Genomic DNA, 14,936 nt, shown 5'->3' with positions numbered 1-14,936 from the left:
AAAGTCTGAAGCAAATTTGAGTTGGCACAGAGAAAGCAAAAGCATGTTTTTAAGATGTGCCTTTGATATCACCTCTTCCTAGGTCTCAGAGATTTCCCAGAACTTTCAAGTGGTATTTGCATCTGAATCTGGGGCTATTGCCATGTCTGATAACAATTATGGCCTTACAGCAAATGATGATATGAAGATTGTAGCCTCCTTCTCCTCTGTAATACCGATCTTATCTTATATCTTTATTTACAAAGTGTAAGCGGCTTGGATACTTCTACAGAAGGGGATATCCCTTATCACTTTGGATTCCCTCTATGTAATTCACCACCGTGGTACGAAAAGCAGCAGAAGTGTCAGAGTCGACCTTGCCTTATGCGGAGAGAAAATCTAACATTTTAATGGAAATATTGCAACCAGCACCTTCAGCTTCTGAGGCCTTTTCCTCCTTCAGTGAGGTTGTTCTAGAACCAGTCTTTTTTTGATTTTTGATTTAGTTTTTTACAGTTTTATATAGCGCAAACTAGACCCGAAGATGTCAGGTATCAGAGTGCTTTACATGAGACCAGTTTTGTTACAGATGGACACATGAACTTTTGTTAGGCACGGGGAGATTACGTGATTTGCCCAGAATCACAGGATGTTGACCATCGTTGCCTAGACTCAAACCCAGTTCCGGGGTCGATTGCTCTAGCCATTAGGCTACATCCTCTCCCCTTGAATGAAAGAAATACTTTTTGGGCCCAGAAATCCATAGGCAAAGATCCACACAACATAGACATTTTAGGGCCTGTATTGTCGGGCCCCAGCAGTCCACAGACAAGGTTCCAAACAACATATATGTGCATTAAGTAACCCAGAATTTCTTTTACCAAATCCTTCACTGAAAAGTCTGATGGTCTAAAGTTCATTTTCAAAACTGAATCCAAATGCCTTCCAGGCTTTACGTTAAATACAAGAAATCCTTATTAGCAGACAGAGTCAGTAAGCTTTATTCTTGCCTACTTCTCAAGAGGTGGGAGAACAGAGTCTGTCCGTGGCGCCTCAGACAGCCAGTAGACACCCTTGGCTCTGAGGTCCAGCCAGCACTGGACTGCCAGGTCATAGTGGTGGTCACCGCCCTATCTAGGGCAGTGAGGCAGTCACTTCTTTGTTTTACTTGGATAGCCATGCATGGCTGTCCCTGTGCATCAGGGAAGTTTGTATTTTGCTTTGAAGCAGCAAACCTTAGTTTCGAGGTCGTTTCAGCACGGTGGCCCGTTTGGGTTTGAATAGTAATGAAAGGTACAACCACCTTATCAGCAGATGTACGTTCATTACAGAGATCCCACTCCACAGGCCGGTGAAGATCTCAAAATTTAGCGAGCACTTCTAATTTGAACTGGTGGAATGGTTTCGCTGACCCCCAAATATATACAATTAATGTAGAATTGTTACATAATTGAACTAACATAGGGAGCCTTGTACCGAAGGCAAAAAATATATCATGCAAATAACTTTAAAAAGAAACAAATGAAAACATTATTTGGCATTTCTCCATCTTATAAAAATGTTTGTTGTTTTGATAGGCAACTGTGCTTCAATGATAAGAGCCCATATGCACGAAGATGTGCTGCTGCCTTGTCAAGGGGCCTACATTGGAGACTTCATCTTGGAATTCCTTGTTATCAACTGGCAGCGCTCTGAAAATGACGCAGTTGTGCACAGCTTCTTTCATGGAGGAGATCAGCCTGAGTATCAGGAAGAGGAGTTCAGAGGACGGACACAGCTATTCCCTGGAGAGTTTCAGGAAGGAAACGCGTCTCTGTTATTGAAAGATGTGCGAGCGTCTGATGCTGGGAGTTACACCTGTCACTACATACTGTATGACAGGTACCCCTACACACCTCAACACCTTGTACTTCAGATGCAGAGTAAGTGCACTCTTGTGAATTTGATGTTTCTATTTGTTTGGTGGAGGGAATCCAGGGATGTGGATCCCTTTGAATGGAGGAATTTGTGCTTAAAATTGAACAGCCTCAGATAAACAGCATCAGAACTATATCAATATCATTTGGAGAAAGAAGACGTTTGGCTTAGTTGAGTCCCTGTAGATAGATGGGTATCATTTTAATGCTTACATTGGTTTTTATTGTTGTATGACAAAAAGCGAAGGCACTCAATAAAGCTGTGACATCTCAAAGGTTCAGCTTTATCATAACAAGTAGCAACATTTTTTAAATAGATCCTCGTGGCCACCCACCCAACTCCCCTTCTCCCTCCGGGTGCCCAGTCAAGCTCCAAACCATTAGAGAGATGATGTATTAGCAGGGGTTCATGTAAATGGATTGTCAGAGTAGCTCATTGTGCAGGACTAGTCAGTAAGAGCAACCTCAGATATCTGGGACAGGTCAACTCTGTAAACTCATGTGAGAGGAGTGTGATATACGGTTGCCAGATATCCCGTATGAATCCCCTTGCTGAATGAGTGTTAAAGAAAGCCTCTCCATCCCCAGTGCATGCCAAATATGATTTAGCAAATTCTGCCAGGACAACAACTTCTCTGTTCCCCAGTAGGTTAATATAGACTGGTGTGCCGCACCCAGTGCTTGAGCTATATGTCGGGCCCTTCAGGATTTAGGTGGGTATGTGAGTGGGTTGGGAAGTCTCAATATGATATATGAGGGGAATCTGGACAGCTAGGTATTAAGGTGAGCATCAATGTCAGACAGGATCTCATTCCAAAACGATGTTAGTCTAGGCCATTCCCCCAGAATGTTTACCAAAGTTCCAGTAGAGTCTCAATGTCTCCAGCGCCTATCACTACTCGCTGGATTCCCTCTATGTAATCGAACTGGGGTACCAATAAGTGGACATTTTTGCTACAGTCTCTATGCTGGAGGTGTTAGATGCTGTATAGCATGCACAGTAATAAACATCCTGCCATTCCATAGGGGACAGTTGTCTGCCAAGTTCCAATTCTCATCGGACCTGCGCAGGGGACTTCAACCTGGACTCATCATGTAGCAGTATCCCATATAGTTCGGTAATGAGAGACCTATTAGAGTCCTTCCTGAGAAGCCAACACCTAAATTTGTCAGTTGCTGTTGTGCTGCCTCCGTAATTGCCGGCTGCATCAGCTAATGTCTGATCTGTATATATCGAAACCGTTCCCTTTCCGGGATAGCAAAGTCAGCAAGCAGGGAGGCAAATGTGAAGGGGCCTTCCGCATCGAAAAAGTGGCCTATAGAGCGGCACCCCGCTTGTTGCCAAGCTCGTAACAGTATGCTATCTAGACCCGGGGTAAAGTCTCCATTTCCCACAACCAGATTTAAGGGGGAAGGAAATGACGTATGGCCTCTCCGGATCACCTTCAGGGTAGGCGTGGTGATCAGGGATAATTTGAGATTTACAGGGAGGGGGGTTCAGGACAGAAACAAAACCTTCCATAAAGCCGTTCCCGCCAGTGTTTTGTTCATAAACATCCATGTCTTCTCCGGTTCAGGGCGAGACCACTTTACTGAATAATGAAGATGTGTCACCTGGAAATATGTAGTATGCATAGGACTCCCAAGCCTCCCTCGATCAGGAGACACCAGCTGCGAATACATTTCATCCGGAGTCATTTACCCGCCCACACGAAACGCTGTAGTGCGTCTTGTAGAGTCTGAAACATCCCTGCCGGGGGCTGTTGGGGGAGTGTTTGGAAGGTGTATAGAATCTTGGGTAGAATCTGCATTTTAAGGGCGGCGAATTACATGTTCCTCACCCCAAAAGCATACCCCGGTAATGTTTGGGTTATCCCTGACGTTTTGGGCAAAGGGCTCCATATAGAGTACAAATAGTAGGTGACAAAAGGGGCACCCCTGCTGCGTGCCACAACGTATGGGGAACTGGGGTGAGCTTCTCCCATTGACTCTTAGAGGCCTTTGGGTCCCAATAATTGCTAAGAATCTTGGCGCAGAACCGTTCCCCTATGCCAAAGTGAGCCCGCGTCTTGGCTAAGTAGGGCCAGTGAATGCGGTCAAATGCCTTCTCTGCGTCAATGTAGAATGGCATGACTTCTCCTTGGGAACCATTGGCTTTGTCTAAGAGATGTCAAATGCATTTGGTGTTGTCTGCACAATGTCTTTTGGGTTTGAAACTTGTTTCATCAGGGGCCACCAGTCCGGGCATTAAGGGCATGAAGCAAACTCCTAGTATGCCCGTAAATAATTTTGCATCAACATTTAAGAGGGAGATGGGTCGATAGGACCCACACTGCAGTTTGTCTTTACCTGGTTATGCTAGGAACACTATGGAACCTTCCGTCATTGAGGGAGTAAGTGAGGCCGAACCCGTGATGGAGTTAAAACCTCTAGTAAGGAGTGGAGCTATGGATGAACAGAAGACCTTATAAAAGGCTGCGGGGATTCTGTCCAGGCCAAGCGATTTAAGGGATTTCTGCCTAGAGATCACTGATATGACTTCCTCTATTTTTATTGGACCATCTAGTCTTGCTGCCTGCTGTTCTGTCAAACGAGCCACTTTGGATTCTCCCAAATAGTTAGCTGTGTTATGGGAGGGAAGAACCTGTGCGGAACAAAAAGGTCTTTGTAAAATTCCCCGAACCTTCCGCCACAGGCCCATCCCCCTCAACCAAGGCTCCCTCTTCAGTCAGTATGGAGTTCACCATGGTAGCTTGACGTAGGGCTCTGAGTTTATTCGCGAATAATCTCCCACATTTGTTCTCGCCTCCATAAAAGGAGTGTTTGATGCGGAGAACGGGGTATTCTGCGCTATCTCGATCCAACCCTGCTAGTTGTTTCCGGGCAGACTCCAACTGACAACACATTCTAGGGGCCCCTGTGCGGTGATGGATCCTGCGTCTGTGCTTTTGAATGTTTATCCCCCCTTATTTTGTTGTCCGCGGCTGAGATGTAGATAATTTCCCCTCATATGACCGCCTTCAGGGCGTCGCAGACTATCGAGTTGTGGGTACCAGGGGTATAATTAATTCTCAAATAATCCCCAATTGCTATCTTTATTTGCTGGACCACCCGAGTCCCCGCAGGAGGGTCTCCTGCTGCCACCATGTACAGTTGGTAGTGTCACTGTGCTGGTGTGTAAGGTCCAGCAAAAGGGCAGAGTGAACCAGTCACACAGAAGGGGGCCCCTGAAACAAATAACAGGCTGAGGAAACAAGGGAAATCAGAAATTAAATCATGACAGTAATTCTCTGCCTGTATACAAAGTCACACTGTGCTAACAGTCACTGATACAGTACCACAAACATGAAACACTGACCTTCCACCTTCCAAAGTATGGTACAAAGAAACAATAAATATCCAAAATATGAAATCTATTTATTAAATATAATTTTGCAATTTATATAAAAACATAGTGAAAGTTATACCACTATAATCCAAGCACATCCTACATCACACACACACACACACAGACGCGCACGCACACACATGCACACACACACACACACACACGCACACACACGCACACACACACACACACACACACACACACACACACTCATTCGACCAAACAGAAACATACCCACAAATACTCATACGTCCTACAAAGTAAGGGTTCAACATTTACCAAAATATTGATATGTACACAAAAGGAAATACCCCCACACACAATATAAAGCAATTAATAAAGCAATTAATAACTCTGTGATATCAACAAGAGTGGAATAAATGAGAACAATAGCAACATTAACACATAAGTAATCAGTTGATGGTACAATTCATGTTTAAAGTCAAATGTATTCCCAGACGGGGGAGACAAGAAAAACATCACATTGACAAGATGAGCTCCAGTGCCGATGCGCGTTTCGGTGTGTGACCCAATTGTGGGTCTCACCTTCTTCAGGGCGCACTGGTCAGGTGCAAAATGGGGGAGGACGAGCCTGGAACAAATGACCAAATAGATGCCAACAGAAGATCAGACGTGAAAAGAATAATAAGTGGTCTTTGAGCCCAAACCAAATTCAATGGGACAGCCAGGTCCCTAAGCCAGGAGAATATAATATCAGAGTCCTAGAAAGTAGAACCCGGGCACACGCACTGCAGACAATTTGGTCACACACCGAAACACACGTCGGCACTGGAGCTCTTCTTGTCAATGTGATGTTTTTCTTGTCTCCCCCTTCTGAGAAGAAATTGGATTTTAAACATGAATTGTACCATCAACTGATTACTTATATCATGTGTTAATTTTGTTATTGATATTATTTAATCCATTCTTGTTGATATCACAGTTATTAATTGCTTTATATTGTGTGTGGGGGTATTTGCTTTTGTGTATATATCAATATTTTGGTAAATGTTGAACCTTTACTTTGTAGGACGTATGAGTATGTGTGGGTATGTTTCTGTTTGGTCGAATGAATGTGTGATGTAGGATGTGCTTGTATTATTGTGGTGTAACTTTCACTATATTTTTATATAAATTGCAATATTATATTTAATAAATACATTTGATATTTTTGGTATTTAATGTTTCTTTGTACCATACTTTGGAAGGCCAGTGTTTCATGTTTGCGGTACTTTATCAGTGGCTATTAGCACAGTTTGACTTTGTATACAGGCAGAGTGATCAGACAGTCAGCGCAGTTCGATTTCCACTGAGTTGAGTGCCATCTACACATCTCTAGAACCCAGGAAGTGCTCCAATCAGGCAAATGATTTATGTACGTGGGAATAGAAGATGTAATCTCGCGTTAGTGGTTGGCGATCCCGCCAGAGAACCCTCAATCCCATCTCTTGGAGCCATAGGGCTCTACCTGCGGTAATAGCTCCCGCCGCTCCCTGCCTCAGGGCAGAGCAGTCCAACTTATTATGAAAAACTAGGATAAGGTCCCCCCCGAGCACAACCCACCATTCCTGTGTTGTGATAGGGTCTGCTACAGCCCTGAACAAGAACTATTCCTGCCTCTCGTTAGGTGTATACAGGGATCCTATTATCGGTGTATGTGGTCCTAATGGATGCGATAAACCAAAAGGCGGCCTCTAATTTCTGCTAATTTGGATTTCACTCCCCCCCCGAAAAGAACGGAACAATAATATTGCTACTCCTGCTGCATTACGTGCAGAGGAGGAGAAATATTGTTGGGGAAAGACCCTGGATTTGAGTCCATGTCAATCACTTGCTAGTAAGTGAGTCTATTGTAACAGGCAAATAGCATGTGTATGTTCTAGATAGGAGAGGATAGCACGTTGTTTAATGGGGTAATTGAGCCCTTCAACATTGAGAGTCAAAACCCTGACTGTTTTGTGGAGATGTCATACAGTAATTCTCTCATGTGAGAAACCTGCATCCCAGCCCTAGAATGAGCCCCTTTCAGTCTAGAAGTAGAGATGATTCGCCCACCCTGGATGTAGGAAACATAAAATGACTAAGTCCTAGTGATGATCACCCCTAAACAAATACCCCAACAAAAACAATCCAGTGTCCTTGGAACAAGGAGGGGACCAAAGTATCCAACATCAGTCCAGTGGTGAAAAGACAGTAGAGGACTGTGACCATCACTTCAATGCCCAATGTGCCCCTCCCCGGACTCCCTCAGACCCCCAACACCTCCCCACAGGCTCAATTTGCAACATGCTCAGGTGGGGTGGTCTTTGGATACAGAATCCTCGTAAAACCTTTCCAGAAGAGACTTTCTCTCTGAAGTGATCATGGTGGAGTCCGGTCTGGCCCTTCCAGGCCCAGAAGAGGGTCATCTCCATCTCGGACGCCTGTCAGCTCTGTGCCCCACATGCCGCTGTGAGGGAGCAAATTGAATAAGCTGCTCATGTCATCGAAAGATGATTTGGAAGGGATGCCCCCAGGAGTATGGAACATTTTTGTCCCTGAGGAGTGCTGTAACCGGGCGAAACTCCTGTCTCTTCTAGAGTGTGGTGGCTGAAAGATCCTGGAACAATGGCAATATATGACCGCAAAACTGTACCAGCGGCGATTCTCGGGCTTTGCGAAGATTCCGTTCCTTTAAGAGGAAGTCATGATCGCAAGTCAAGATATCTGTAGGCCATGTCTCTCTGGGACTCAGGCGGTCCACCCTGTGAGTTCTGTCCAAGCAAATCTCGGAGGCTTGTGTGTCCCCTCGGATCTGAGCGAATACAGCAGGCACGTAGGCTTCAATCTCTTCCCCTTCTGCTGCCCGTGGGGCACCCTTATTCGTATGTTGTTCTGTTGAGATCTGTTTTCCAAATCCTCTGCGTGGGCCCGTAGATCTGATAGACGGAGTATTTCCTGTTGCAATTGCTAATTTCTTCATCCCAGGTAGTCTCATGGTTTTCTAGCACCTTCACTCTACCTCCAATGTCAGTCACTTCCTTTCGAACAGCCTTCCGCTCATCCGCCAGGAAGTCATTTCTCAGTGAGGCATACAGGGTCTCCAAATATGGGTGCGTGACCGGGTCTCTAGATCCTCTTTATCCGGTGAGGCCACTCTACTGAATGTCATCTGACAGTCCAATCTGAGGACCTGCGGTCTTGGCGAATATGTTTTTTGAGGGTGCCCCCCTTCTTGTTGTGTGCAGCCGCAATCCAGCTGCCCTGGTCTGGGTGGATAGTCAGGTGTCTCAAGTGTCCACTGGGCCAGCCCCCCTGGGTCTCCACTATCCACCACTCCAGCCTCAGCCAGCCTTGATTTATCTTGCAAGTGAGTAGGCTCTCTCTTGTCGGTAGGCCGTGTGGACCCCTACAGACACCTTCTCAGTCAAAGCAGCGTGTCTGATAGGCCACCCACGCACCTGTTCTACAGTGCCCCTCTGGTACGATTGCCAGCGCTCTCCTCTGGGTTTCGCCACCGCCTTGATCCAGGCAGCCGCCAGTGCCAGCCACCAATGCCGACAGGTCACCTCAGCTCCCTGGGCAAGTTCACCTAAGACGGCCCGCAGCACCTCCAAGCGGGTTCCCCCGCAGCTCTTTGTATCCTCCAGGTGCCAGTCGAGGGAGAACCAGCAAGGTCCTCAGGCTACTGATCGCGCAAGCGAGTAGTTGCGTAGGCGGGCAATGCGGCGATGCTGCCCCCAGAGCTCCTCATTGCAGGAGACTTTACCTCAGCAGATCCAGCTGAGTCCAGTCCAGGCTGCACCGTCCCCACCAGAATCCACGGCTCTGTGCAGGGATCGTGATGCCTCAGGGGGGGTTCTGCGGTTTTCATCAGCAGCACTGTTTCCTCAGCTCCTCCCCTCGGTCACATTGAAGGGCAGGCGGGAAGGCCAGGGGATGCCGAGGACAGAGGGACAGAGAAACACGTCCTAACTGACTGCCATCTTGGCCACGCCCCCCTAACATTTTTAATATTGTAGGGGTTTTCTTTTTAAAAGGTTAGGAATTTTACTGTTCGAATGGAAAAAAGGGTTGTAAAAAGAATTAACACGTTCCTTTATCTACATTTTGCTTTCAGAACAAGAAAACAACCCGCATTTAAATGTCTGATTAATGGGTGCAGTAAAATTAGCAAGCCCTTCCACCACTGTCACTGCTTCGAGGCACAATTTCACGTACCTTCTTATGCTATTTTACTTTTGGCAGGAGCTTCATGAACAACAGAAACAGGGGAAATTACACCCTAGCCTCCTTTTACAATGACAGTCCCTCATCCTTCAGCAGTTGTCATGCCAGAGGGGATTGGTTACAAATAGTGCAGTAGGTGTAGTAACAACAGGGACCCAAGAGCCTTAGGGTGCACTGAACCTATGTTATGGCTGAAGTGTGATAACCACGCAACGGATAAGGTTCACCAGGGCCCATATTATGTTTGTTACACCATTACGTCCTGGGATAGTAAACCTTATTGATGTAAACACAAAGCTATTTATTTAGCTCTGTAAGTCATTTACCCAGCATCAAACAATGTGGCCAAGGTGGAAAGAAGACGGAAGAATCCGGTGTCTCTGGTTTCTTTCTGTTCTGTTTAACCACTAGACCAATCCTCTCTATATAGATATGAAGTCTATTAATCAATCAATCATGAAATTTGTAAAGTGCACTACTTATACATGAGGGTCTGAAGGCGCTAGTGGGAGGAGGTGTGCTGCTACTGCTCAAAGAGCCAGGTCTTGAGTAGTCTCTTGAAGGTGAGTAGGTCTTGGGTCTGCCGTAGGAGGATGGTGAGGGTGTTCCAGGTCTTGGCAGCGAGGTAGGAGAACGATCTGCCGCCGGTGGTCGCTCTTTGGATGCGGGGGATGGTAGCGAGGGCGTGGTCGGCAGAGCGGAGCTGGCTGTTAGGGATGTAGAAGGTAAGTCGTCTGTTGAGGTATGCTGGTCCAGTGTTGTGAAATGCCTTGTGTGTGGGTGAGAAGTTTGAAGGTGATCCACTTTTTGACGGGCATCCAGTGCAGGTCTCGCAGGTAGGGTGTGATGTGGCTGTGTCGAGGGATGTCGAGGATCAGGCAGGCAGAGGCGTTCTATATGCGTTGCAGTCGTTTTAGCAGTTTGGCCGGGGATCTCGTGTAGAGGGCGTTTCTGTAGTCCAGCCTGCTGCTGACTAGGGCCTGGGTGACCGTTCTTCTTGTGTCGGTTGGGATCCACCTGTAGATCTTCCGGAGCATGCGGAGGGTGTTGTAGCAGGAGGAAACTGAAAGTGTGCACTGTGATAACATTTTGAAAAGGTAATTTTAGGACATTTAATTCTGAAGTTTTATGAAATTTGCATTGTTGGAAAGTGGGCTATTACTAGTGGGAAATTTGAATCTGCCACTGGCAATAAGGCCTCTAACACAGTATAGGGCTCAGAAATGTATTCCCATGCTTAACCCCTTGTAGCTTGGTTTCGAGCAGGCAGGCTTAACTTCAGGGACAGGTATGTAAAGCATTTAAAAACACCAATTCAGTAAATAATTAAGACAGTATGCATAATAAAAATCCAAAACCAATTGATAAAAATAGGAAATATTCTTACTTTCAGATGACATCAAAATGAAAATACTCCAATGTTGGGACCCAGAGATATGAATTTTAAAGATTAAACACTTTCTAGTGCTTAGAAATCAATAGTGTCAATTCTGGACATTTGGTTGCCTCTGAACAGGACAAAGTCAAGGTTTGAGGCTGACCGTGATGGAGCCCTGGTCGTATACACTAAGCGGCAGGCATCGGTCAAGATTTTACCTTTTCACTTAGAAACTTTGTTGGAGGATTTCTCAGCAGACGTTGTGCAGCATCCTTCAGCAGGCTGTACTCTTGGTGGAGTTGATACAGGTGAGCTCTGTTAACCTGTAGCTTACAGGGAGCTCACTCTTTATTCCTCTTGGAACAAGATCCATCCAAAGCTCTGTAGTTCCAGATATGCACCAAGAGCAGTCAGTTAGAATGCAAGGCCTGATGGTGCAAATCAACTTTTCATCTTGGCGATCATTCTTCTCTCAGTTTCATGCAGCAGAGCTAAGACGCACTGCCCCTCTCAGATCCTTATTCAGTGTTCTCTGGGGTCACACAGGAGTGCACTCCTGTCCAGTGAGGTGCAGGACAACACCCCAGAGCATGACCATTTTCTCCAAAGTGATGCACAATGGTCTCCCAGATAGCACTATTTCTCCAAAATTCAAACTGGCTGAAGTTCCAGCAGAGAGCCAAGAGCCGGCTAAACAAGCCTCCAGGGTGGTTTATCTCCATATTCTCCTTCCCCCTGGTGTCTACCCATTCCTTCCTTAAGCCTGCTATCTGGCTGGGTTCAAAGAGTAGGGCTGTGAATAAAACTGGTTTCTTCTGCCTGTATCCTCCTTCTATTGAAGATCATTTTGTACAACCCCTACCCCTGCTCTGCCATTCCTATGTAGCAGAGCCCTCTCCTCCCAGAATAGTCCTTTAACGCCAAGGGCTACTTATCACCTCATCAAAGCATCCTGGCAAATCCACTTAACTGTGACTAATAAGGACAGATTACTGGAAGGCTGAATATTGGCTTACAGACAAGAAAGTCTTATAACTTCTTGTCTGTACATTATAGGATATATTCAACAATGATATATTGTTGGATTTATCAATATCATCTAGTAAGTCTTTGAATTATATTTTTCGGGTTTTCCTGGCAGAAATTATTAATTAATAATTTCTTGCCATGTTAACCTATGTGGCTGGAGAACTGCAATGGGGAAAATGAACTGGGCAATTTCTCCAACACCAGGGTATAAAAACATCTTGTTCGAGGCATATGATCTGCAGATTACACACTATGCATTAGATCGCCACCTGGTGTTGGGCTCGGATGATTGCACTTTGTTATTGTTCTGGAAAAGTCTTTGGAAGTCACAAGATAGGTGACTCCTCCTGTGGACCAGAAATTGACGCCCAGAAGTGGCGCCGTGAAATCTTATATATTTCACTGCGTCACTTCTATGACCTTTTCCTGCGTCTGAACGCCCCCCTGCATACATTATACCTGGCGCAGGTATAATGTAGCGCAGGGGTTTACAAAGTGACGCATCTACCTAGATGCGTCACTTTGTAAATATGGTGCAACAAGGCACATTTTTTACGCTGCTGGTGTGTCACAAAAAGTGACGCACCGGCGTCGTAAAAGTGACGCACGGCCTCATAAATGAGGCCCCAGGTCTTTATTGGGAAGGTCATGCCAATCATAGGTGTACCCTAACCCATAGTGTACCCTAAGGTATGTAGGTGTTTTCACTGTATTCTTAGTGCATTTTCAGCTTAGCACAGTCCCTGGCCCTGGTTAGGCAGAGCCCAGGGACAGTCAGAGTCAATTGCCACCAGTACCAGTCAGCAAAAAAAAAATGTTAAAAAAATAGGGCTGCCCAGGGCGCAGGATGACCTTGCAACATGTACACATTAACTTAAGTGGTCCTAAAAACATGGGGATCTCTAAAAGGGATGTGGCTTGTGTAATTAAGGGTATGGCTTAAACACTTAAACTATATTTCTGTAGTAGGGGATCTCTGTGATGGTCATAATCTAGTGAATAGTCCCGCCCATGTATGCGGACCCCGGAGCAATCGAAATAGTCTCTTAAGTTGTCTTCATCTACAGTCCTGCATAGACACTTAAGAGAAAATCAAAGACAAATAATGCAGCCTAAAATTACAAGGCTACACTGGCCTGTACTTCATCTTGAAGTGACAAAAAAATAGCCAAATATTATTCAATTTTACACACTTTGTAAAGTTTCACACCTAGAGAAACTCCCCTTCACAAAAATCCTTTGTCATGATAGAGAGGAAGGGTTGGACAGACAAGCCCCATGAGCTGCCATTATGTGTCTGGGAAAGGGATACAGTACCTTTAAGGAACTCTCCAGAGACCCTCGGTATCCCAGGATGCACAGCCAAAGGCCTTATACTTTCAGTTCTTTTTTCCGGCTCCTGCTAGCAGGACCCTGGAGCATCGAGCTTTACCTTTTTGGGTATATCTTCAATTTATGGAACTTTTCCAGTGTTTTGAGTGTTTCACTCGACATCTGGGGTCTTCCTCTTCCAGTTGCTGTGTTTTTTTTACCAGTTTTGCCACCTCTTTATTGTCGAAATGCCAGCTTTATTCGACAAGTGCCCTGAGTGTGGTAGGAAGAACGCAAAATCTGACCCCCACAGAGTGTGTATACTATGTCTCCCTTCTAGCCATGTAAATGTAAATGTATTTGAGCTTGTAAAGCGCACTGCTACCCGTAGGTTTCCTGGCGCTGTATAACGCTGGGGAACCCGTCCTGGCTTTCCCTGTGAGATGGTCCCTATTGGGCACCCCCAAGGTGAAGCCAGGCATCCCCGGCGTTGATGGGGCCGTTTGTGGAGATTAAGCAAGCTATTGCCCAGAGTTGCTGAGTGGAACCCATGGTTAGAGTGGCACCGAAGGCGAGATTTATCGAGCCTGCTGACATTTTGGCCCAACACCCTGCCGCGTCGGGAATTGAACCCTGGTCCCGGGTCGACCTCTGCTTCTGGGTCTGCCGCCTCTAACCAGTGAGCCACACTACTCCACATGTCCCTGACTCCTGTGATATTTGTCACTCTTTCTCCAGGAGGACCCTGCGTGACAGGGAGAAGATTTGTCTCCAAGGCTTGGAGCAGAGGAGACATCAAGAAACAGGTGGGACTTCTGGGCATGGAGGGACTCTATCTTCATCCTCTGCCCGTGCATCGGCCTCTGGGGGGCTCCCCAGTCAAGAAAAGGCCCAGAAAAGGCACCGGTCCCTGTCGACGTCGATGGCTTCGACATCGGCGTCGAGAGGTATGACTACCATCTGCTCCCCATCGACCCAGGGCTCTGGGCCGAGTGACGTCGCAGTTCGGCGTCGAGGGGTAGGACGTCGAGACCTCGGACGAGGTCAAGGAGTTCACCAGTGTCCACACATCATTGACGTCGCGATCTTTCCCCAAGAGGCAGGCGCTCGCCGTCGAGGCGACACCGCCGTTCACCGTCCACGTCAACGCGAAGATCGACATCGAGGAAAGAAAGATCGCCATCGAGGGGAAGACACTCGACGTCGGGGAGTTCAGCGACATCACGAAGGTCGACGCCGAGAAGAAAGACGTCGAAGAGATCCTCGTCGAGGAGAGAAAAATCGACATTGAGGGGTGATAAGTCGAAGTCGAGGCCCAGAACAGTGTCTAGTGCCTCTGTGGTGAGCGTCTCATCTTCATCAGCGAGTCACCGGTCGTGCCGGCGCTCGCGCTCAGAGAGGTCGGCCTCCAGAGTGTCCTCTCCGAGGCCTGCTCGCAAGAAGAGAAGAGTCCTTAGGTCACTGGAATCTGATTACTCCCGGAACTACTCACCCTCGGGGCCAAGGACGCCTGCCTCCTCCGCCTCTCCCACAGCCTCCTCCTCCTCCTCTTCCTCCTCCTCCGCCACCGCCTCCACCACCTCCTCCTCTTCCACCTCTGCCTCGACCTCCTCTACTGAACCCGGTGGTTCCGGCACTACCTGTTCCGCTTCCGCGGCCCCCGGGGCCAGTGGTTCCTGCAAGGCCTAGAAAGCCAAGGTCAAGATCCAGAGGGAGGCATCACTCT

General features: G+C 46.9%; 1 protein-coding gene across 1 annotated transcript in view; it reads left to right on the top strand.

The window, feature by feature from the left end:
• The window catches only part of LOC147750996 (NACHT, LRR and PYD domains-containing protein 1 homolog), a 784,790-nt gene that overhangs the window by 96,198 nt on the left and 673,656 nt on the right, over positions 1–14,936 (top strand). Inside the window, exon 3 of the mRNA XM_086918888.1 lies at positions 1,557–1,901. Coding sequence (XP_086775014.1) covers positions 1,557–1,901 — 345 coding nt within the window. The remainder of the gene's footprint in view (positions 1–1,556; positions 1,902–14,936) is intronic.

The sequence above is a fragment of the Lissotriton vulgaris genome, chromosome 1_1 (assembly GCF_964263255.1).
Source record: "Lissotriton vulgaris chromosome 1_1, aLisVul1.2, whole genome shotgun sequence".
NCBI classification, from domain to species: Eukaryota; Metazoa; Chordata; class Amphibia; order Caudata; family Salamandridae; genus Lissotriton; species Lissotriton vulgaris.
The sequence above is the reverse complement of the archived record's forward strand: the minus strand, read 5'-3'. Positions and strand labels throughout refer to the sequence as shown.